This window comes from Schistocerca nitens, chromosome 6, assembly GCF_023898315.1.
Source record: "Schistocerca nitens isolate TAMUIC-IGC-003100 chromosome 6, iqSchNite1.1, whole genome shotgun sequence".
Lineage (NCBI taxonomy): Eukaryota > Metazoa > Arthropoda > Insecta > Orthoptera > Acrididae > Schistocerca > Schistocerca nitens.
The window spans coordinates 572,069,926-572,095,294 of record NC_064619.1 but is presented as its reverse complement, the minus strand read 5'-3'; the positions used below and the strand labels follow the sequence as shown (position 1 = coordinate 572,095,294).

The window sequence follows — 25,369 nt, the reverse complement described above, 5'->3', positions numbered from 1 at the left end:
TTTCATATGGCGACCCTGCCAGGATACCTCACTGGAATCTTCTGATTTTTTCTTGTAGTTTGTGTAATTAGTGTAGATTTTGTTTATTGCCAGCGCGTAATTATAGAGAGAATTTCCTTTGTAGTTGCAGTTTTTCATTGTTGTACAGTAAAACAGTTGTGGCATGCATGTAGATTGGCACCAAGTATTTCGCAGCTGCAATTAACTAGATATTATTTTCAGTGTTATGTTAATGTGTTCTCTTATTTTTGCTCTTCAAATTGTGTTTTTCTGTATTGTCGTGTGAAATATTGTGACAATAATGGCGTGTGAAAAACGTAATACTAGGCTCCAAACTAAATTGAGAAATGACAGTGAAGACGAAAGCAGTATGTTAGCGCCGCAGAATAATGAATTAACTAATGTTAAAAGTAGTAATTTGGTAATTGCGCATAGGGAAATGGAGCGGGTTGCAAACAATGGTGTAGACAGCGAAACAATTAGAGAACAGGGAAGCATTATCGATCGATCGGTCGGCAATAGCGCGGCTCAGGAATCCGAAATGACACGAGACGATCTCACAAATACTGTAGATTCAGGTTTTGGATCCTCACCGTTTTCTCAAATGAGTCAAGACACATTTTCTGCTTGTCAAAATGTAAATGTTGCCGGTGCAAATTCAGTGCCAAAAAGCATAGAGGAACCGATTCCAGACACTAACACATTATTATTGCAATTAATGCAGCAAATGGAACAAAATCAGAGACAAACACTGAAAAAGCTTGAAAAATTAGACACAATTGAACAAAATCAGAAACAAATGTTAGACAGAATGGAACAAAATCTTCAAAAGTTAGACACCACACTTGAACAAACACGTGAAGATTTAACTACTGAGTTACATCCCATTGAATCGAAATGTCAAAATGTCTGTAACGACGTAAAAACACAAATTTGTGAGCATTTCCAACCTATTTTTTCGCGTCATGAAAATGCACTACAGAATCACGAAGCAGCCATAAAAGAACTGCAAACCATTGTTCATGAAAATCATGAGACCTTGTCGGCTAAAATTAACTCAGTTGCATCTACCGATTCGGTTACGCAACTTGCAAAAACTCAAGACAACTTAAAGGACACAGTAGATACTCTGAAACTTGGTTCAGAAAAATACACTGAGGAAATAAGTACACTATCGGAGAAAGTAGCCGAATTTTCGGATCAGTTCACTAATTTATCTACGAAGGTAGATGATAATCTGAACGACACAAAACCGGTAGTCTTTAATGACACAGAAGAGAGCGAACAAATTAGGAAACTGGAACAAAATCTGAATCAAATTAATACGCAACACCAAAGAGAAATCCGGGAAGTACAAGATCAGTTGACGCAGGTAATACAAAAATTTCATATTTCAGAGGACACTCGCGCTCCAACATGGGAAGAGGGACATAGAGATACGGAAAAGCCGCAACATAATAACACAGGGCATTTCGGAAGTTATGAAAGAAATTGGCAATGTGCACCGAATTTTAAGATGGAACCGCCGACACGACCTAACAATGACCGTTATGCTACTCGCCGACACAATGATTTTTACTATAAGCTGTTAAAAAGAAAAAAAAAAAAAAAGGGGGGGGGCAGAATAACTTCAGACGCAACAGTTCGGCGCGCAGTTACGATTCCGGGAGAAATTCTCCACCACATGACCGACAAACAAGAAACTATGTAAACTACCGATATAACGACAGACCTGAATTTCATCAGAACTGGCGGGATTATAACAGAGCTGGGCCCTCTCGGCAAGGCGAATTTCTAGAGGTTCGGTCTCCGAATCCCATTAACGTCGCGCGCCAACAGACAATGACCCGCACCGCAGGGAGCCGCGTGCGCCGGCTGGCTCCGAGAAAAATATCATAGACGCTAACCTTGAGAAAAATTCCAGTATTCTTTACCGACTTATGCCGCATTCTACACCACATTTCACACGTAAAACTGTTTATTGAAAGATAATCTGCTTTTTTTTTAATGCAACATTTTGGTTTACTTGCAAATACATTATGGATTCAAGGTGGTTTCTGAGAGATACCAGATGATACAGTGGTTAGTTTATGTGACAGCTACACGATGTTATCACGACGCTACTAATGAGTGACAGTTTACAATGTTGCTTTTGCAGTGTTTCTGTTTTATTTCTGCACAGTTTTTCTGCATTATTCAAGAAATTAAAACATGTTTTAGCAGTAACTTTTGTGGTATAGCAACAATGAGACAGCCTTTTTCGTAGCACAACAATACGTTACAGTACAGTACTTTCTTCATCACAACAATAAGCGTAATAACTAAGATATCTATACGCAAAGCATTTCACTTTTGTGTATCATCAGGTAAGTACATTGACTTCTGCAGAACTTAGCTTTCGGAGGACGATAACTACGAGACTTCCACAGAGGTTATCTTACAACATGACGCACAGTTTAGCGCTACAGTACACGCATTTGAGTGATTAATCTTATACTTAAAACACTTATTTTTAAAGATTTTTTATTACAAAGAAAGTTTTCCGAGATATATTTCATTCCATTGCTGTAATCTGTAACACCTGAGGGTATAATTACATTAATCCTCAGGGGGGTACACGCTTACTTTGTGTACCATGTGTGTGGCAACCACAAGGAACCCTAGCTAATATGGTATTTGCTTATACAACTTTACACATCGGTACCATATTTCTCCAACACAGTATTACACAGCTATCAGATCATTTAACTGAGAGAGACAAACATTTTTTTTACTACATTAGTGACAGATGCTTACGTAATTACTTAGTTGAATAACTTCACACTTATGAAATTGTATTTTGTTTGTACTTTGTAAACTGTTCATATTTTTTTGGTACCATTGTGATACTATGTGAGCTTTGAATGATGTGTTTGGTATGGAATCATGATTTTTAAAGTACGTTTGAGGCAGATGACACTTTTGACATGAGCAGAGAATTTTTTTTAGGTTTTGAAATTAGAAAGCTACGACGATTTTGAGAGTTGACTGAGGTGTTATGATGTTATTTTTACGGCGACGATGTGTATTATGTTGTTGAGGTATGTTTATTATCAATGAGATGATGCTATATGAGGAATCTGATTATGATACGTATGTTACGATGAAATATTGAAGTGTCGACGAATATGTATATGTATAATAAGGTAAGGAGTAATGAATAGTGGATAGGAACTCTGCTTTGTGGAAAAGGATGTTGGAAACCGAGAATCGTACTTTTAGAATTATGAAATGTGTGTAAATGCGTGAATGTATCACAATGCTGACGAATATTTTTTTTTGGACACTTATATTTATAGGATTTTGTTTCTACAGATTTGTAACACAAATGCTTGACCTATGAAATTTTTATATAAGACTGCCATTGTAGCGAAAACTGCTGTCGTAAATATTTCCGTACGAAAGTTAAGTGACCACCTGCACGTAATGCGTCGCGGGCACCCACCTGGGCGACAGCCGCCCGAAAAAAAAAAAAAAAAAAAAAAAAGGCCATTAGCCTTCCAGTGGCACAGGTAGAAAAACAAAAAGGGAGGCCATTAACCTCGCTTCTGACATTCTTTTGTAGAAAGCATCGCAAAAACGACACCGTCAAACTTGAAAACATATGATTACACTGGATGCCTAATGAAATGACGAGAAATATTTTTATGTCTATACACCTGATTATGACTACTGTCTCTCTAGTTGAGAGATTTTTCCACTAACTTATGAAATGTCATATGACTATTGAATGATATTTTTATGCTTTGCCTTTCATAGTTGCTTATTTCATTTGATATCTAGTTTCCAGCTGTGTTGCAGCATAGGTTTTATAAAAAAAAAAAAAAAATTCATTTGCTAATGTGGACACTTTCTGTCAACAGATCTATTAAATAATTATTTTATGACCCACATTCTTCGAAAAAGGAGCTCTTGGAATGGAAAGACCAATAAGAAGGGACTAATAACAGGAACTGCATACATAATTTTCTTTTCAACTACTTGTTAATTTTTTTCGTAGAGTAAGTTTTTGTGATGCATCACTCTAGTGTTAAGATGTGACGTAAGTTTTAAACATGGCCATTTTTACTGTAATATTTTTTCTGCTTGAGCTATGTCATGTTTAGGTATAAGTTGCTGCTGTTTGCCAGGCATAGTGTTATTGAATTTGACTTTGTATTATTCTGTTAAGCCAGTTTTACTAATGATTTCTTGTTATTATTTGTTGCACATTGCCTTAGATTAGTTGTAATATTACAATTGCTTTGCTAATTTCTTAATGCTGCTTGCTTCGCAAATCTGCGTTTTTTTTCATTGCTGTTTATATTAATTGTTTTATGTGATGCTGCATTGCCTCGTCCCTTAGTTTAGCATCTGAGCTCAGTAGATTTAAGTTAGCGTAAGAGGGGTAGACTATATAAGAAACAGATTTGGCAAAAATGAGTATTGTGCACTAAGAACTAACTATTTTGAAAGAAATATGGTTGGAACACAGAAAAGAGGTACAGATAGGACTTTTTGGGAATAATGATGAACGAAGGGAGATCTCCAAGAACAAAAAAGGTTTTGTTCGCAAAATACTGCAGTACCAAAAGTTACACTGAAAACGAACCCTGTCCTTTCCTTTTGTGTTATCTCACTATGTGTTTGTGTACTCTTTTATATTTGTGTTTTTCCTGTCTTTATGTGTTTAGCTAATAAGATTTATGTTGTATAATTTTTCAAATACTATGTTATTTACTTTGTAAAGATGTTTAGACATTTATCTGTTCTGTTTTAATGCTCATGTGTGATGTTGATGTTCCAAAAGTTATTCTGATCTTTATGTATGTACTTATGTCATTATTTTTGTAACACTGATGTATATGTTTATTTCTATTCTTTTGTAAAGCCCCTATTACCGCAACTGTTATTTGTATTGTTATGTTCTTGAATGATGTGTTTTGTACCTTTGTTATTGTGTTCTTATGTTATAAAATTGTAATTGACACCAGGTCATCAAACTAAGTAACTTGTAAGTTACATTTCACTGCACACGTTTCTATTGGTCATAGTATATGGACAATATGTGAGAAGTAGGGACTGTTAGTGTTTGCACGTGTGTTAATAATTCAGCAAGGGACTGGATAACAGCATTGCTGGTTCTAAGGACAATTCCAAAAACTTTGTGAGTGCACAAGTGGTGGTTATGGACTTGTTATATTATCCGCAAGACTCTTCAATGGTGATTGTGTACCTGCACAGTCACAACAGATGGCTGCTGGCCATCTCTACAAGGACTACAGTGGGTCTGCGCCTCTGGTGGCCCACCAGTACCATTATCTCTACAAGGACTGCAGTGGGTCTGCACCTTTGATGACTCACCAATACCATTATTTCTACAAGGACTGCAGTGGGTCTGCACCTCTGGTGGCCCACCAATACCGTAATCTCTACCAGGACTACAGTGGGTCTGCTCTGTGATGACCTACCCACCAATACTCTTCAAAACTTCGACTGACTCCGCTGTGAGTTTGCTCTCTTGTGGCCCATTACCTGTCAGCATGTCGAGAGTCAGCACTGTCTTTCCGTTGGAAGGACAACAATACTTCTTCAAGACTGCATGGAAATCCACTACTTCCGTGTGCATTTTCTTTTACTGCTCAGACTTTGAGAAAAACACTGCAATGTGATGAATGATCAGGACTGTCTTTATGGACTGTGAGAAAATTTTAGCTTTTGACCAACATTGTATCAATAAGTGTGTGCATTTGATTTCTTTGTTATTGTAATTGTAAAAAAAAAAATTTAACAAATATGTATTGGCCAGTGCCCAACAAAATTTGTAAAATTTTTTGTGGGGAGCATGGGGGCTATGTAAGTAGGCTGTTTAGGTTTTTTTATTGATAACGCCACCTCAGTATGAAAATCACCGGCTGTGCCGTGTGCAGTCTGTGGCTGCTTTGCATTGTTGTAATACTCAACCATTGTAGTGTTAGGCAGCTGGCTGTGAACAGCGCGTAGCGCTGGGCAGTTGGAGGTGAGCCGCCAGCAGTGGTGGATGTGGGGAGAGAGATGGTGGAGTTTTGTAATTTGTCATGATATCAAGGTAAATACATTGTTTGTTCTCTATTAATATCTTTCATTTGCTAACTATCCCTATCAGTAGTTAGTGCCTTCCATAGTTTGAATCTTTTATTTAGCTGGCAGTAGTGGCGCTTGCTGTATTGCAGTAGCTTGAGCAGCGAAGATTTTTGTGAGGTAAGTGATTTGTGAAAGAGACAGGTTAATGTTAGTCAGGGCCATTCTCTTGTAGAGATTATTTAAAGTCAGATTGCGTTGCGTTAACAAAAATATTGTGTGTTGAAAGTCAGATTGCGTTGCGCTAAAAAAATATTGTGTGTCAGGTTAAGCACAGTCGTGTAAAATTATTAAAAGGGGACGTTTCAAGTGCACTGATTTCTGTGAGATTAATTAGCAAATAAAATGAAACTGTTAGGGTTACCATGACTCAAGAATTGTCGCTGACGTAAGATGTCAGCAGAAGGGTTACCAAATTTGTGCAGAGGCTCTAAATTCTTGGTAGGGTATTATTTCGCAGAATCTGCATTACAACAGGTAGACCGTGTCGTAGCTGCGAACAGAAAATAGATGAACCGTCACACTCGTCAAGGAAGGGAAACCACTGAGGAGAAATTCGCCAGAACAGATCTGCCTCTCAAATGAATCTCAGATGGGGTTGGTGCACAAGCTCTTGGTCCGATTAATCATCATCATGTTCATGAACAACAGTGAGTTAGTCACAGTAGCTGTATGTAGTTGCCGGCAAGAGTGGCCGAGCGGTTCTAGACGCTACAGTCTGGAGCCGCGCGACTGCTACGGTCGCAGGTTCGAATCCTGCCTCGGGCATGGATGTGTGTGATGTCCTTAGGTTAGTTAGGTTTCAGTAGTTCTAAGTTCTAGGGGACTGATGACCTCAGAAGTTAAGTCCCATAGTGCTCAGAGCCATTTGTATGTAGTTGCTTCCGTTTCTGTGCTGAATTTAGGCCACCGTTTGAAAATAATTTCTGCACTACGAACGTAAAAATAAACTCACGGATATAGCGGATGGTCGGGTGATATGGGACAGCGGACTGCATCGGACAATGGCTAGTGCTAAACTGTAGCGCTAGCGAAAGCACCTAAGCGCCGCTCCACCACGAACTAGGGAGGCAAGACCGCGCACATGATTTCGAATCAAAACAACGGTGCGTTTCAGAGTGACAAGAAATTATCTGTTTGTAGTGAGTTTTAGGCTATGATCATGTCTAGCCTAAGTGATAACATTGCGAATATTAAACTACCACAACAGTACGTTCAGATTGTATCTGGTAAAGGAATTTCTGGTTGTACATGACAAAACAGATACCACAAAAGGTAAAATTTTTACGTTTCTTTCTTTAACAAGCAAATACGGAGAAGTCTCGACATAAATGGAATGAAAGTAACATGAAAGGCATCGTTGAAGAAGTCAGACCTCTTGAAATGACTAACAGGGAAGCGAGTGAGAAATAATGAGTTCCAAGAAGTATTCTAAGCGATATACTTAAAACTTTACGGGAAAGCAAAGAGGTAGCCGTGAAACTGTTCACGGAAATAACAAGTATTTTCCGAGAACATTCGGTGACGAACAGGAAACACTACTGACCGATCAGTGATGACCTCGAAGAAGACTAGATTCACTGGTACATTTGTCAGGGTTGGGCCATGAGAATTGTGCTCACATAGAGTTGAACAGCCTTTGCTCCACGTATGATAAGCGTTTCAGTAAGGATAAATTAATATTTGGATTTAGGTGTATTCCGCTCAGAACTTTAACTTAATAACTTTATTACGAATTTTTGGTTACTTGACTCAACTTCATCCCGACGTGGAAACTAAGTATTAAGGTGAATAATTTGTACTTGTTTAAAGCTTTACAACTATTTAAGACTCAGTTAAAACTTTTTCTAGTAAAAATGACTGTTTTGCATGTTTCAGTTACTCGGTTACATGTTCGATACAACCATCCAACAGATATAATCGGCATAAATGCAAAGCTGGAAACAATATTTTAAAAAATCGACGAAAATATTTTATTATCTCTTAGAGACTTAAAACACAGTGACGGGAAAAAAATTGAAACATCAAGAAAGAGTTTTTAGAGATAAATGAAAGCTGATAGGATGTTTGTACATCCGAAACATGACATCTATTGACATTTTGTGCCAGTCGGTTAAGAGTGGCGCTAGTGCAGCCACTACGGGGATGGAAATCAAGCTGACCTTAAATACGCGCTGTAACGGTCATGAGCGTTTGTTACCTTCGAGATTGGACTTAGTGAGTTGATGTTAGTGAAGAGTGCGTTTAAGAGAACGTCGACGCCATTATCAACAGCTCACTGAGTTTGTACGAGGTCGTGCAATAGAGCTACGAGAAGTTGTATGTTCCTTCAGCGATACTGCAGAAAGACTTAGCAGCAACGTAGCCACTGTGCATGATTGGTGGGAGCGATGGTCATAGGATGGTGCGGTGGCAAGAGGACTGGGGCCCGGACGGCCACGTGGCACTATCGAGAGGGAAGGCCATCGTGTTCGGCGTATGACTGTGGCGCATCGTACTGCGTCTGCAGCAGCAATTTGAGTAGTTGGCACCGCAGTGACACAATGAACTGTCACAAATCGGTTACTTCAAGGACAGTTTCCAACCAAACGTCCTGTAACGTGCAGTCCACTGACCCCAAACCATCACAGTTCACGACTACGATGGTGTCAAGCGTGAGATCATTGAGAGCAGAATTGTGGTGTGTTTTGTTTTCGGATCAAAGCTCGTTCTGCCTCAGCGCCAATGACGGCCGTGTGTTGGTTAGGAGGAGGTCAGATGAGCACCTGGAACCAATCTGTCTGCGGCCTAGACACACTGGATCTACATCTGGGATTATGGTCTGGGGTGCGCTTTTGCGTGACAGCAGGAGCTCTCTGGTGCTGATTCCGCGCACCATTAATGCAGGTTTGTTTGTCATTCTGGTGATTGGCCTGTTTCGCTACCACTCATGTGCAGCATTCTAAGTGTGTTTTCGAACGGTATAACGCTCACCCACTGTCGGATCCTAACACAGGATAGAGGGAAGACTGGGGGTTTGAAGACAGTCTGCAATTTCCGAGAGGTGAGGAGCAAATGCAGAAAGGCAAGTTCCCAGTGAAGGCAAGCGGATGACTCGGACCGGCGCCAAACACTGTCTCAGGGCATCTACGAGAGGAGCGGATTTTGGGACTCGACAGGACGCTTGTAGCAGGAGAGTCATGGAACTAAATTCAAAAAATGGTTGAAAATGGCTCTGAGCACTATGGGACTTAACATCTATGGTCATCAGTCCCCTAGAGCTTAGAACTACTTAAACCTAACTTAACCTAAGGTCATCACACAACACCCAGTCATCACGAGGCAGAGAAAATCCCTGACTCCGCATGGAATTAAGACTACTAAACTGAAGGCTAGTTCTAAACATTAGGAAATGCAAAGGATGTTGCGCCGCAGAAGTCAGAGTCAGAAATCATGGGGTGAGTACTAACAGGAGTAGCGAACACTAGATGCATGTTCAGTACAAACTTGACAGCAGCACTTCAAGTGAGAGAAGCAGACATGTCGGAACTTATCGAAGAAACGTGGCTGCACACTATTTCTCCCTTCTTATAGTCGACCCACCAACCCACCGGTACTTAACAACCTTCGGCCAATCTGACGAGTTGTTCCGCACCTCAGACCTTTGGAGAGTGGGGACTGCTGTAGTAACACTCTAACTTGCGTAACCCCACTGACGTTGCAGTTCTCAGGAACAAGTATCAAGCTTGCTGCCTCTGTGAAGACGTGACTTTTCGCGGCCATCTTCTACTGCGACGCCTTACAACAGCGTCTGGGCGGTGCATGGAGTTACCAGCTAATTCTCTGAGTGAAACCTCCAGTGCGTCTGCAGTTTGCATGGCTCTAGTGTTACTACGTATTTAGCTCCGACAACATAAAACTTTTGCCTACTCTCTGCACTGTGTCTTTGATTTCCTATCTTGTAGTGCAATTGAGTGCTTCCAACAGCCTTAAGGGTAACAACATAAATTCATTATATAGTCAGTATGTGACACGACATACCGCCGTTGTACCCCAACATGCTCTTCAGAGTGTCGTCATGTTGCTTTGGCCTGCTCGATCAGCAGATCCGTCTCCAATCGAGAACGTATGCAACATCATTGAACGAGGATTCCTGCGTCATCCACAAACGGCATTAACCGGCCTTGTATTGACCGACCAATTGCAACAGGCACGGAATTCTACATACTGACATCGGGCACCGTGCGACACAGTGCTTCCACTTATGCATGCCTGCGTTCAACATTTTGGCAGTTATACCAGTTTTTAATGTACCAGAATTTCAGATGTGCAAAGGCATACCTCACGTTTATATTAACCTGTGATGCGATGTTAATCACAACAGTATGTTACCTAGACAAACGTATTCTCGAAATTTCGTTACTCTACATTACTTTTTTTTGGTGTTGCGATATTTTCCGTCAATGTATATTAAGTTACATATCATTGTTAAGCTTGAGTAAGTTCCAATACAATCTTAAAAAAAAATAGTAAGACTTTCCAAAATGTTTATGTATCCAATAGCATCTATGCTCGAGAGGACGACGGTTCAAATCTCCGTCCAACCATTCTGATTTTGGATTTCTGTGATTTTCCTGAATCGCTTAAGGCGAATACGGGGATGGTTCCTTGAAAGGGAACACAGTATTTCCTTTCCCCATCCTTCCTCAGTCCGAGCTTGTGCTCCGTCTCTAATGACCTCGTTGTCGACGGGACGTTGAACACTAATGCTCCCTTTCTCCTATGCCTGCCAGTCACACCTTCGCACGAGTGTGAATACAGACACATTGCGGATAGCTGGAGAAGAAATGACAACTAGTGTGAACACAATTCCATTAGGTTTTGTGTTCATACTTACTCCAGTTATCAATTTCCTGGGAGCCAGTTTTACTTTGTTCGTCAATGAAGCCCTTGTTCTTGAGCTGCATCATTAGATGCAGTAAGTCGTTGCGAACTACGCCGTGTACTTCCCGGTATTCCATGGTCTCCTTCACCATATTCCGAAAGTATCCCGTCACGTGTACAGCGCCGCTCGGAAGCCTGGAAGAAATGGAAGTGCATAAACATTCCAAGTCTTGCATACAGTGGCATTTGTGAAACCGACGCATATGAAATGTAAAGTAACGCACGTGGTTGTCAAACTACACGGTCCGAGCCACTGTGCAGTGGAAAATCCTTTTAAGCATTTTTTGAAGCTGATTATCAACAGCCGACAAGTAATGTATAAAATGCATGTTTGACCATCAGCTGTTTTCATTTTAAATCCAAATATTAACCGGTTTCACTCTCGGACCATCTTCACAGATAAGGATTAAAATGGTTTTAAGCCACCACATTACATGTGTCATGAATATCAATATACGACACAGGACTTGTAGAAGTAAATATACGTATACTAATGTTCACAGAGCAGTACTGAAGAGAAGATCATTCTTCGCACCTCATTAAAAGAAAATTCTTCTCTTTTAATTTTAATCTTGTTTCCGGGTTACAAATATCTTAAACGAACTTCAATGTGAAGGTGTGACTGGCAGGCATAGGAGAAAGGAAGATTAGTGTAACATATTCCTAATTTCTGTTAGAGCTGAGGGTGTTTCACACTAGACCAGTTAAGTGTAGATTTTAAGAATATAGTGGACGTCCTGCATACTCTAGTATTCTGCTGTAAGTAGGCTAATTAGACGAAGTGACATTATTATCCTTAAAATGTAAGGTCAGTTTTTTTAGACAACGGTAGTGGACTGCAACGTAGGTGTTCTTTGTGCTACGAAGCAATGCTCTCTTCTTTGTCACGACGACATACCAGTGAAGGAGATTTCCTGAAAGTTTGGTGTTTACCGTCCAACGGTCTGGCAATAATTAGAGAAGAGACACTAACCCAGCTCGGATGGAATAGAGGCGAAGTAACTTGTTTTTTTTTTTTTTTTCATAGATTCATCTCTTTCATTCACTTGAACTGATTTAGGATACCCACAAAAAACATATTCTGAGTGGCTGGAAGATGTTATCCCAGGTCCTCCCAAATGCGGTCCCAGTGTTATAACCACTCAGCACCTCACTTCGTGTGCAAGAGAGGAATGGGAAAGGGGGAACTGTAAATCTATGGGTGAAAAATAAATTGTTAGACCCAGCGGTGATGATAGGTTTTCCGAATTTTGCAGAATAAATGTGCAAGTGACGGATGACTACTTTTGTAGCGTCTCTTTCCTCATTTGTGATTTCACAACTACAAGATGGTCCCGTTTTCGTATGTCTTTTCAATTCATCATTCCCTGCATTCTCCAAACACGCCATAACTTGGCGTTCAAATTAATGAGCACAACAAATCGCATTCTTTAACGATCGCTGTCCCTAACCACCTGGTTGTAGCGAGAGCCATGGTGTACCGGCGATCCTGCACTTAAAGCGGCAACCATCAACGTTCACATTATATTGTGCTAGCAAATCCGGCAATGCTTTGTAATTGCTAAATATGTATGAGGAATGGATACACGTCCTAATCTGTGGTATCCCTCGGAATTGCGTCAGGACGCAAATTTCGGTTCCTTGATGAGACTTCGCCCACTTTGATCGTATGGTACTAGAAATTATAATGAACCTTTTTGAATAGGAATGACAAATACTCCTTTTTTTTTGCTTTTGATAATTATTTTTAATTTTTTTTCATGGTACAATTACAAAACTTCAGAATATAGGTACAACATATTTCGATTTTTGGGTACTGTGTGGTAAGAGTACGAACTGGTTTTCTGAATTATCAGTTTGTGCAACGGCATGATACAAATGGCTACACGAAAAACTCTCTGATCGTAAAACAGTCCCAACATGTTTAGAGTGGCGGCTCATGCAAAAATTAACCAATGTGCCACACATGTGTTGGCCTATAGCCTTTTGACTTACAAGGGTAGTAATTCTAACGAAATTGAATATATTAATTAAAAGTGTATAAACTGAATTATTTAAATATATTTAAATTTTACAATTTATCACTTAACAGTGTGAAGAGCAAAATGAAATTTAAGAAAATTTACTAAGTTCAGCATCAGTATTATCACCTGACTACAGAAATCTAATTATTCTATTCAGCATTGAATGAAAAAATGCATGTTTATATATAGTTGAGTTGGAAAACTTTTAAATATATTTATATCTGTACAATTTAAAAAAAACATTAAAATGGAGTTTACCTTCGTTTTTAGGAAGCCTTAGATCAAGAAAGCTAATACAATCATTATCCACAATTTCAACAGTGAAATTAATGCGAAAGTGATAGTTGTTAAACAGGTGGTGTACAGTTTGTATACCATTTGAGCTTCACATACATAGTGTATGTAAGTAAGCTTGGTTGGTATCATGTATGTATACCACTCTCTTTGTATTTATTGATAACTGTATTGTTATTTTTGAGATATTGTACTATACTTGTTATAGAATTGCTTTCTACTCATTTAAGCTTCTTTGGTATCATGTATGTAAGCTACCCTGCTTGTATTTCTTAATATTGTCTTGTTATTTTTGATACCATAACATATGGTTCATATATTACATTACCCATTCATGTCCCTCCTTTAAAATAAGAGATGTCCTATTACTGCTTTGGTGTGACTATATGGTTTATTGGAACTGAAGTATCTCAGTCTCTGCTGTAGATAGTTATGTAAGCATGTCAATAATGTGTAATGGCTGAAACCGGTTTTTGTATTTTTGATTTTATATTTCAAATTTACTGGTCACAACCTTCATCACACACAATAAAAGTTTAATTGCCTAAACCTGATGACTCTGAACCTTTCTTCGTTTTGAATAACTTTTATAAGCTCATTAGTTATTTGTCTGATGTACCATATTGATGTCACACATTTGGGTATAGTGTATTGAGCCCTATGAGGAAAAGTATTCCAAGTAACTCCTGTTTGACTATAAGTCAGATGTGTGATATTTTAACCACACAAACGGACATGAAATAATGTTTTGTGACAATTCTTCTGCATACCATCACTCAAGTATTCTTTATTAAGCTATTGAGTTGTAAAAATATGTACTCTGTGCTGTTTAACCCTGGTTTTCTTGTTTCCAGGTTGATGTAACTTCTCAGAGAGATACTGGGAATCAAAATTATTTGTTCCTTTGTCTCTGTCTGTTGGGACATGTGATACATTGATTTATGCATTGTACCTAGGATTTGGCACTCTTTTAATTTTGGTTCAAAGATTTATGGCATAGGTAAGTTTATTGACATTATTATCATATAAACCCCCGCCCCCCCCTCTATGAGCCATGGACCTTGCCATTTGTGGGGAGGTTTGTGTGCCTCAGTGGTACATAGAGCCAAACCATAGTTGAAACCACAACAGAAGGGTATCTGTTGAGAGGCCACACAAACGTATGGTTCCTGAAGAGCCTTTTCAATAGTTGCAGGGGCAACAGTCTGGAAGATTGACTGATCTGGCCTTCTAACACTAATCAAAACGGCCTTGCTGTGCTGGTACTGCAAACAGCTGAAAACAAAGGGAAACTACAGCCATAATTTTTCCTGAGGGCATGCAGCTTTACTGTATGGTTAAATGATGATGGGGTCCCCGTGGGTAAAATATTCCAGAGGTAAAATAGTCCCCCATTCGGATCTCGGGGGGGGGGGGGGGGACTATTCCTGAGGACGTTGTTATCAGGAGAAAAAAAACTGGCGTTCTACGGGTCGGAGCGTGGAATGTCACATCCCTTAATCGGGCAGATAGGTTAGAAAATTTAAAATGGGAAATGGGTGGGTTAAATTTTAGTGGGAATTAGTGAAGTGTGGTGGCAGAAAGAACAAGACTTCTCGTCAGATGAATACAGGGTTATAAATACAAAACCAAATAGGGGTAATGCAGGAGTATGTTTAATAATGAATAAAAAAATAATAATGCTGGTAAGCTACAACAAACAGCATAGTGAACGCATTATTGTGGCCAAGATAGATACGAAGCCCACGCCTACCACAGTAGAACAAGTTTATATGCCAACTAGCTCCGCAGATGACGAAGAGATTGATGAAATGTATGATGAGATAAAAGAAATTACTCAGATGGTGAAGGGAGACGAAAATTTAATAGTCATGGGTGACTGGAATTCGATAGTAGGAAAGGGAAGAGAGGGAAACGTGGTAGGTGAATATGGAATAGGGATAAGGAATGAAAGATGTAGAATTTGCACAGAGTATAACATAATCATAGCTAACACTTGGTTCAAGAATCATGAAAGAAGGTTGTATACATGGAAGAAGCCTGGAGATACTGGAAGGTGTCAGATAGATAATATATTAGTAAGACAGAGATTCAGGAACCAGGTTTTAAATTGTAAGACATTTTCAGGGGCAGATGTGGACTCTGACCACAATCTATTGGTTATGAACTGTATATTAAAACTGAAGAAACTGCAAAAAGGTTGGAAATTAAGGAAATGGGACCTGGATAAACTGACAGAACCAGAGGTTGTAGAGAGTTTCAGGGAGAGCATTAGGGAACCATTGATAAGAATGGGGGAACGAAATACCAAAGAAGATGAATGGGTGGCTTTGAGAGATGAAATATTGAAGGCAGCAGAGGAACAAGTAGGTAAAAAGACAAGGGCTAATAAAATCCTTAGGTAACAGAAGAGATATCGAATTAAATTGATGAGAGGAGAAAATATAAAAATGCAGTAAATGAAGCAGGCAAAAAGAAATACAAACATCTAAAAATGAGTTCGACAGGAAGTGCAAAATGGCTAAGCAGGAATGGCTAGAGGACAAATGTAAGGATGTAGAGGCATATATCACTACAGGTAAGATAGATACTGCCTACAGGAAAATTAAAGAGCATTGGAGAAAAGAGAACCACTTGCATGAATATCAAGAGCTCAGATAGAAACCCAGTCCTAAGCAAAGAAGGGAAAGCAGAAAGGTGGAAGGAGTATATAGAGGGTCTATAGAAGGGCAATGTTCTTGAGGATATTATTATGGAAATGGAAGAGGATGTAGATGAAGATGAAATGGAGGAGATGATACTGCATGACGAGTTTACAAAGCACTGAAAGACCTAAGTCAAAACAAGGCCCCGAGAGTAGACAACATTCCATTAGAACTACTGTCGGCCTTGGGAGAGCCAGTCCTGACAAAACTCTACCATCTGGTGAGCAAGATGTGTGAGACAGGCCAAATACCCTCAGACTTCAAGAAGAATATAATAATTCTAATCCCAAAGAAAGCAGGTGTTGACAGATGTGTAAATTATCGGCCGGAGTGGCCGTGGGGTTCTAGGCGCCACAGTCTGGAACCGAGCGACCGCTACGGTCGCAAGTCCGAATCCTGCCTCGGGCATGGATGTGTGTGATGTCCTTAGGTTAGTTAGGTTTAAGTAGTTCTAAGTCTAGGAGACTGATGACCTCAGATATTAAGTCCCATAGTGCTCAGAGCCATTTGAACCACTAAACTGGAGCAACAAATGTTTAAGCCACTATGGAAACAGTGGGTGGTCCGCACCTCATGATAGTCCTAGGTTTTTCTTGGTCGAAAAACAAAATGTCCTTCAGGCACAAAGGCGTTTGAAGATCCTGCATTGGCCACCATTCATGTGGATCCTCTTCCTGTTGCCTGATGACCGCTGCTATTCGGAGGATCATCCGTCCAGCACTTCTCAACTGATTCTCCAGCGTTGACCCAGGTTTCGTCTAACCCTATGACTGAGTGTATACGAGCTGCAATGACATGAGATTTTTCAAGCAACAGTTTTCGTCCATCTAACTTTTTAAAATGGAATCCCATACTTTCTAATATCATCTTAAGCGACGTTTTCCCTTCTGAGAAAAGTACGCTTTCTTTTAAAGAAAATAGCAGCTTTGCTATTGTGGGGTATTCTGTCCTTCAATAATGTCCGTACATGTGCTGACGAATTGCATCGGTTTGGAAGCAATCGATGTCTGTAAAAGGACGAGACTGCTTTTTTTTTCTTTCAAGGAGTGCTTAAAAACACTGATTTTCCCACAGGGGCTTTCTTCCACATTGTTTACTTTAGTGTCTTCTAAGTCTTGTGGCCAAAATAGATACGAAGCCCACGCCTACTACAGTAGTACAAATTTATATGCCAACTAGCTCTGCAGACGACGAAGAAATTGAAGAAATGTACGATGAAATAAAAGAAATTATTCATATAGTGAAGGGTGACGAAAATTTAATAGTCATGGGTGACTGGAATTCGGTAGTATGAAAAGGGAGAGAAGGAAACGTAGTAGGTGAATATGGATTGGGGCTAAGAAATGAAAGAGGAAGCCGCCTGGTAGAATTTTGCACAGAGCACAGCTTAATCATAGCTAACACTTGGTTCAAGAATCATAAAAGAAGGCTGTATACATGGAAGAAGCCTGGAGATACTGACAGCTTTCAGATAGATTATCTAATGGTAAGACAAAGATTTCGGAACCAGGTTTTAAATTGTAAGACATTTCCAGAGGCAGATGTGGACTCTGACCACAATCTATTGGTTATGAACTGTAGATTAAAACTGAAGAAACTGGAAAAAGGTGGGAATTTAAGGAGATGGTGCCTGGATAAACTGAATAACCAGAGGTTGTACAGACTTTCAAGGAGAGCATAAGGGAACGATTGACAGGAATGGGGGAAAGAAATACAGTAGAAGAAGAATGGGTAGCTTTAAGGGATGGAGTAGTGAAGGCAGCAGAGGATCAAGTAGGTAAAAAGACGAGGGCTACTAGAAATCCTTGGGTAACAGAAGATATATTGAATTTAATTAATGAAAGGAGAAAATACAAAAATGTAGTAAATGAAGCAAAAAGGAATACAGATGTCTCAAAAATGAGATCGACAGGAAGTGCAAAATGGCTAAGCAGGGATGGCTAGAGGACAAATAAGAGGATGTAGAGGCTTATGTCACTAGGGGTAAGATAGATACTGACTACAGGAAAATTAAAGATACCTTTGGAGATAAGAGAACCACTTGCATGAACATCAAGAGCTCAGATGGAAACGCAGTTCAAGCAAAGAAGGGAAAGCAGAAAAGTGGAAGGAGTATATAGAAGGTCTATACAAGGGCGATGTACTTGAGGACAATATTATGGAAATGGAAGAGGATGTAGATGAATATGAAATGGGACATACGATATTGCGTGAATAGTTTGACAGAGCACTGAAAGACCTGAGTCGAAACAAGGCCCCCGGAGTAGACAACATTCCATTGGAACTACTGACAACCTTGGGAGAGCCAGTCCTGACAAAACTCTACCATCTGGTGAGCAAGATGTACAAGACAGGCGAAATACCCTCAGACTTCAAGAAGAATATAATAATTTCAATCCCAAAGAAAGAAGTTGTTGACAGATGTGAAAATTACCGAACTATCAGTTTAATAACTCACAGCTGCAAAATACTAACGCGAATTGTTTACATAAGAATGGAAAAACTAGTAGAAGCCGATCTCGGGGAAGATCAGCTTCTATTCCGTAGAAATGTTGGAACACGTGAGGCAATACTGACCATACGACTTATCTTAGAAGCTAGATTAAGGAAGGGCAAACCTACGTTTCTAGCATTTGTAGACTTAGAGAAAGCTTTTGACAATGTTGACTGGAATACTCTCTTTCAAATTCTGAAGGTGGCAGGGGTAAAATACAGGGAGCGAAAGGCTATTTACAATTTGTACAGAAACCAGATGGCGGTTATAAGAATCGAGGGGCATGAAAGGGAAGCAGTGGTTGGGAAGGGAGTGAGACAGGGCTGTAGCCTATCCCCGATGTTAATCAGTCTGTATATTGAGCAAGCAGTGAAGGAAACAAAAGAAAAATTCGGAGTAGGTATTAAAATCCATGGAGAAGAAATAAAAACTTTGAGTTTCGCCGACGACATTGTAATTGTGTGAGAACCAGTAAAGGACTTGGAAGCGCAGTTGAACGGAATGGATAGTGTCTTGAAAGGAGGATATAAGATGAACATCAACAAAAGCAAAACGAGGATAATGGAATGTAGTCGAATTAAGTCGGGTGATGCTGAGGGAATTAGATTCGGAAATGAGACACTTAAAGTAGTAAAGGAGTATTGCTATTTGGGGAGCAAAATAACTTATGATGGTCGAAGTAGAGAGGATATAAAATGTAGACTGGCAATGGCAAGGAAAGCGTTTCTGAAGAAGAGAAATTTGTTAACATCGAGTATAGATTTAAGTGTCAGGAAGTCATTTCTGAAAGTATTTGTATGGAGTGTAGGCATGTATGGAAGTGAAACGTGGACGATAAATAGTTTGGACAAGAAGAGAATAGAAGCTTTCGAAATGTGGTGCTACAGAAGAATGGTGATTAGATGGTAGATCACGTAACTTATGAGGAGGTATTGAATAGGATTGGGGAGAAGAGAAGTTTGTGGCACAACTTGACTAGAAGAAGGGATCGGTTGGTAGGACATGTTCTGAGGCCTCAAGGGATCACCACTTTAGTATTGGAGGGCAGCGTGGAGGGTAAAAATCGTAGAGGGAGACCAAGAGATGAATACACTAAGCAGATTCAGAAGGATGTACGTTGCAGTAGGTACTGGGAGATGAAGATGCTTGCACAGGATAGAGTAGCATGGAGAGCTGCATCAAACCGGTCTCAGGACTGAAGACCACAACAACAAGTCTTTCCTGACAACTGTTCTTTGACTGAGTTCTAGAGTTTTCGAGGTACACTCTAAAACTTTATCGGCGGGAATCTACGCATGCCCATGAACAGAAACGAACAGTTTTTCTTGCTCGTAAAACTCACATGTCCTACGTTGGAATTCCGAAGCATGATTATTTAATGGCACTCCACGGCGCAACGGATTTTCGCTTGGTGAACGACATCGTTTTGGTGACATTGTTTAATAAAAAGAAACCGTAGTCGAGGCGGTAACACAACACAACACAACAAGAAGGCATGTGGTCGCGCACTGACATACCATGTTTACATGGAAGCCGCCTACGTTGTAGCGTCGACGCCGGAACCAGCTTTTGTTCGGTGCTGTTATTGGTTCAGAAGACGCAGCACCTCGAGTTTCTCACTTGTCTGTCAGTTACACTGCCAACATTGCACGCTTGTGGAGCGACTTTGAAGTGACATGTTTCAGTTGCCCAGATATGTCATAACGACATCATTTCAGATAGTAATTTACAATGTTTTGAACGATTCACAGTTCCCATAGTTCAGGTTTCTTAATATATAGGTTTTCCGTTCAAACCGACTGCGAGGAAGAATACGAAACAGCACATTGTTGTGTATTGAATTTTTGCTTAAAATTATGTATGTGGAGGAACAATATATATGAGAGAAACATTCTGTATAATGGCTTAAATGCACTGCTATAATTGTTAATAACTACTGCGAGAAAGAAAAAGAAACCGCGTATTTTCACAACACAGTGCATAACAGCATAGTATTTTTTTTGCTCGCACTTGATTTCTTGTACGTCGTTGTTTTAAAAAAGTACATAGTCTACGTCCGTCCGAATGTTTATTAGATTATCGCGTAAAAATTTGAAGGAAAGGGGTGAAAAAGTTATCGAGATTTTTGCTTTTAACGTTTCCCATTTTACATTAACATAGATATGATCCTATCAGCTGTCGTCCCCTTGTCACAATACCGATGACTCGTTTTCTTAACGTCTTCCGATAATTCCCCACATATTTATCGTGAGACAACTTCCCGAAGAGAACGGCGTTTCTTATGAACAATGCACCATTTTGTAATATTATCTAGTGACTCACTGAGCTACAATAAGAATATTAACTCTAAACAGAGACATGATTTTGCGTTCCTAAGTATAACGCCAGTTTTATCGAGTAACGTTGCTAACTACAACAGGCTTACCTTAGGGCCTTGGCTACCTCTGGAAAAAATCTGTACATGAGATCGAAAATCCTTGATTTCACTGTTGTCTCGAACATCTTACGCCCCCATTGGCGGAACTCTGTGTCCGGGTTCCGTTGTGCGTTACATTCGACTCCGAAAAATACGGAAGCGATGTTGTCGGTGGTGAACCTGGCGGCTATCTCCCGCATCTCCAGGATCTGGCCCTTCTTCGCTGGCTCCTCCAACACCTTCACCAATTCGCGTCCGCAGTCCTGCATTGTCTGAAAAGGACAACAGTCGTTCTTAGAGGTTGAGAAATTTCAAGTGCATTCATACTAAATCTGTCAAAAGGTCACAGGCCAGGATGCCTCATGATATGTGGCTTCACATAATCATGTTTCTATTTCACCCAGTAAATGACTAACCCTCTCTTCTAGTCTATCAAGCAATCCTCTACAGTTTCGACTCATTTTTCTTGCTCGTCATGCCAAAGTTCTGTGTCACTAAGATATTGCTGTAATAACGGAACCTGTTCCAGTTGGGGCCCAGTTTCTACAAACCGTACATCCTGTCCAGCCAACATTTGTTTAGCCTCCTTATTCCTTAGTCTGGGCTTTTGTGTCTTGCCTCGAGCGACAAATAATACACTCCTGGAAATTGAAATAAGAACACCGTGAATTCATTGTCCCAGGAAGGGGAAACTTTATTGACACATTCCTGGGGTCAGATACATCACATGATCACACTGACAGAACCACAGGCACATAGACACAGGCAACAGAGCATGCACAATGTCGGCACTAGTACAGTGTATATCCACCTTTCGCAGCAATGCAGGCTGCTAATCTCCCATGGAGACGATCGTAGAGAAGCTGGATGTAGTCCTGTGGAACGGCTTGCCATGCCATTTCCACCTGGCGCCTCAGTTGGACCAGCGTTCGTGCTGGACGTGCAGACCGCGTGAGACGACGCTTCATCCAGTCCCAAACATGCTCAATGGGGGACAGATCCGGAGATCTTGCTGGCCAGGGTAGTTGACTTACACCTTCTAGAGCACGTTGGGTGGCACGGGATACATGCAGACGTGCATTGTCCTGTTGGAACAGCAAGTTCCCTTGCCGGTCTAGGAATGGTAGAACGATGGGTTCGATGACGGTTTGGATGTACCGTGCACTATTCAGTGTCCCCTCGACGATCACCAGTGGTGTACGGCCAGTGTAGGAGATCGCTCCCCACACCATGATGCCGGGTGTTGGCCCTGTGTGCCTCGGTCGTATGCAGTCCTGATTGTGGCGCTCACCTGCACGGCGCCAAACACGCATACGACCATCATTGGCACCAAGGCAGAAGCGACTCTCATCGCTGAAGACGACACGTCTCCATTCGTCCCTCCATTCACGCCTGTCGCGACACCACTGGAGGCGGGCTGCACGATGTTGGGGCGTGAGCGGAAGACGGCCTAACGGTGTGCGGGACCGTAGCCCAGCTTCATGGAGACGGTTGCGAATGGTCCTCGCCGATACCCCAGGAGCAACAGTGTCCCTAATTTGCTGGGAAGTGGCGGTGCGGTCCCCTACGGCACTGCGTAGGATCCTACGGTCTTGGCGTGCATCCGTGCGTCGCTGCGGTCCGGTCCCAGGTCGACGGGCACGTGCACCTTCCGCCGACCACTGGCGACAACATCGATGTACTGTGGAGACCTCACGCCCCACGTGTTGAGCAATTCGGCGGTACGTCCACCCGGCCTCCCGCATGCCCACTATACGCCCTCGCTCAAAGTCCGTCAACTGCACATACGGTTCACGTCCACGCTGTCGCGGCATGCTACCAGTGTTAAAGACTGCGATGGAGCTCCGTATGCCACGGCAAACTGGCTGACACTGACGGCGGCGGTGCACAAATGCTGCGCAGCTAGCGCCATTCGACGGCCAACACCGCGGTTCCTGGTGTGTCCGCTGTGCCGTGCGTGTGATCATTGCTTGTACAGCCCTCTCGCAGTGTCCGGAGCAAGTATGGTGGGTCTGACACACCGGTGTCAATGTGTTCTTTTATCCATTTCCAGGAGTGTATTTACCTTGCCACCCTACTAGTTCTAGTGATAACTCACTGGACTGGTTCAGTTGAGCATCACTAGGTGTGGAAAGATCTGACCTAACGTCGTCTTTCTCTTTGAAGGATTAAGTTTTGTCGTGGGGGTTTACATTTAGTGACATCGCCATATTTTCGTTCACACAGTCCTCGGACCTCTATTACATGACCTCTGCACTCTTTCCCATACCAAAAGCACCTGCTCACTCGCTCAGATTTGCACCCTATACAATACAATTACCTTGCTGCTCTGCTGCAGAAGTTTCTACTCTACTAAGTGATCGACTTCTAAGCTTCCTCACCGTTTTCTTCTTCCTGATTCTCTCTCTATCCTGGTTTGACTGTCTGTTCGCATTCATTTATTAGCCTGAGTAAGATTTACGTTGAAACTACTCATAATTCAATGCGACAATTCGGGGAGAATAATTTGCCTACGTGTTTCGACACGCCTATCCACTGTTGATACGCTCTGCAGCTACACCACGGCGCATATTATGAATAGAAATTTGGAGGAATGCTCTGTTCACTGATTTTTCTGCATGCCTCGTAGTTTCCGCGCGGTCATCTTGTGAATCCCTGGAGGTATTTACGAATAACCCTTACTTAATGTCTCACACGATGTGACATCGTATACGTTCAAGTATATTCTTAATCACGGTTTAGCAACCGGAATTAAACACCACTTAGAGAGTCGTTAAGTTTGCTGGAATTAAAACATCGTCCCACCTCCTTCTCTGCGGGATTTAAAAACCTAGTGTGGCGAAACGCAGCAGAATGATAGTATAGTCCAATCTCACGTTCTATGTTGGCTTACAAAGTTAAATAAATACTTCATCAATGTCAGCCGCTAACGACGTCATGTCGTCCCGGCCTCATAGTTCTTAGCTACAAAACCGTGTTGGGATTATATGAGGCCGGCCGCGGTGGTCTAGCGGTTCTAGGCGCTCAGTCCGGAACCGCGCGACTGCTACGGTCGCAGGTTCGAATCCTGCCTCGGGCATGGATGTGTGTGATGTCCTTAGGTTAGTTAGGTTAAATTATTTCTAAGTTCTAGGGGACTGATGACCACAGATGTTAAGTCCCGTAGTGCTCAGAGCCGTTTGAACCATTTGATTATATGAGGAAGAAAAGAACGCAATTATGTTTACTGCAGAGTCAGAAGTGCTTAATTTAAGATAAAAGTGGACTATTAGGGAGACTGAAGAACGTCTATCGTAAATTTAGTTGTTATTTTTAAAACATACCTGACTCATCATTTTGAGCTTTCCCGTCGTAAATGACGGGGTCAACTTAGTACGCAGTTTCTTCCATTTAGGGCCGTTCGTGTTAATTAAGTTATGGTTCAGTGGATCTCTCTCATCGAAGTTGATATTTCTGTAGGAGAATGCTTCAAATTCCTTGACCAGTACTATCCGAACATAATCCGGGTTGATCAGCAACAGACTTGGATTGCTGAATAGGTATATTCCCACATAGTTCTGATCTGAAATGCGTAAGCCGTTAACAGTGGACGAAAATATATTTAGTATAAGTAGGTAAATTAAATTATGGTTCCAGTGAAAAGGGAAATGATATGATATGCAGATGCAGGAAGTATTACTCCAACATTACCTCTGAAACGAAGATAGAGCTCTTGGAACACGAAATCTAATCGAGTAATTCCAAAAAAGGCTCTCGCTATGTTGCCAAATGGTATTAAAGTCTCTGGCTGAAGAACGCCCTTCTTGGTCCAATAGCTGTAGCGATGAGAATACCAAGCGTAGAGCGCCGCCGCCGCCACCACGGCTACGGCCAGGAATTCACTCAGCCACGATTCCAGAAACACGCCCATGCCGACCCTGCTTTTATCTCGCGTTTTCAGAAACCTTCAAACAATCTGTAAAAGAAGGAACAAAAACTACAAAGTAATAACTGAATTGTATCTGATTGTTTACAAAGGTGTGGCTAATACGCTGAGGTGACAAACTCAGGGAATAGAGATTTTCCCACGCCCGGGTTCCCGGGTTCGATTCCCGGCGGGGTCAGGGATTTTCTCTGCCTCGTGATGGCTGGGTGTTGTGTGCTGTCCTTAGGTTAGTTAGGTTTAAGTAGTTCTAAGTTCTAGGGGACTGATGACCATAGATGTTAAGTCCCATAGTGCTCAGAAGGGAACCTCCCCATCGCACCCCCCTCAGATTTAGTTATAACTTGGCACAGTGGATAGGCCTTATAAACTGAACACAGATCAATTGAGAAAACAGGAAGAACTTGTGTGGAACTGTGAAAAAATAAGCAAAATATACAAACTGAGTAGTCC

At 41.2% G+C, this 25,369-nt stretch overlaps 1 protein-coding gene across 1 annotated transcript in view; it reads right to left on the bottom strand.

The window, feature by feature from the left end:
- LOC126263112 (cytochrome P450 6k1-like) overlaps positions 1 to 25,369 on the bottom strand; it is a 71,902-nt gene that overhangs the window by 19,967 nt on the left and 26,566 nt on the right. Inside the window, exons 2-5 of the mRNA XM_049960120.1 lie at positions 24,685 to 24,949; positions 24,318 to 24,556; positions 21,004 to 21,266; positions 11,015 to 11,196 (exon numbers count right to left, since the gene is read on the bottom strand). Of these exons, the coding sequence (XP_049816077.1) occupies positions 11,015 to 11,196; positions 21,004 to 21,266; positions 24,318 to 24,556; positions 24,685 to 24,904 (904 nt within the window). The 5' untranslated portion in view covers positions 24,905 to 24,949. The remainder of the gene's footprint in view (positions 1 to 11,014; positions 11,197 to 21,003; positions 21,267 to 24,317; positions 24,557 to 24,684; positions 24,950 to 25,369) is intronic.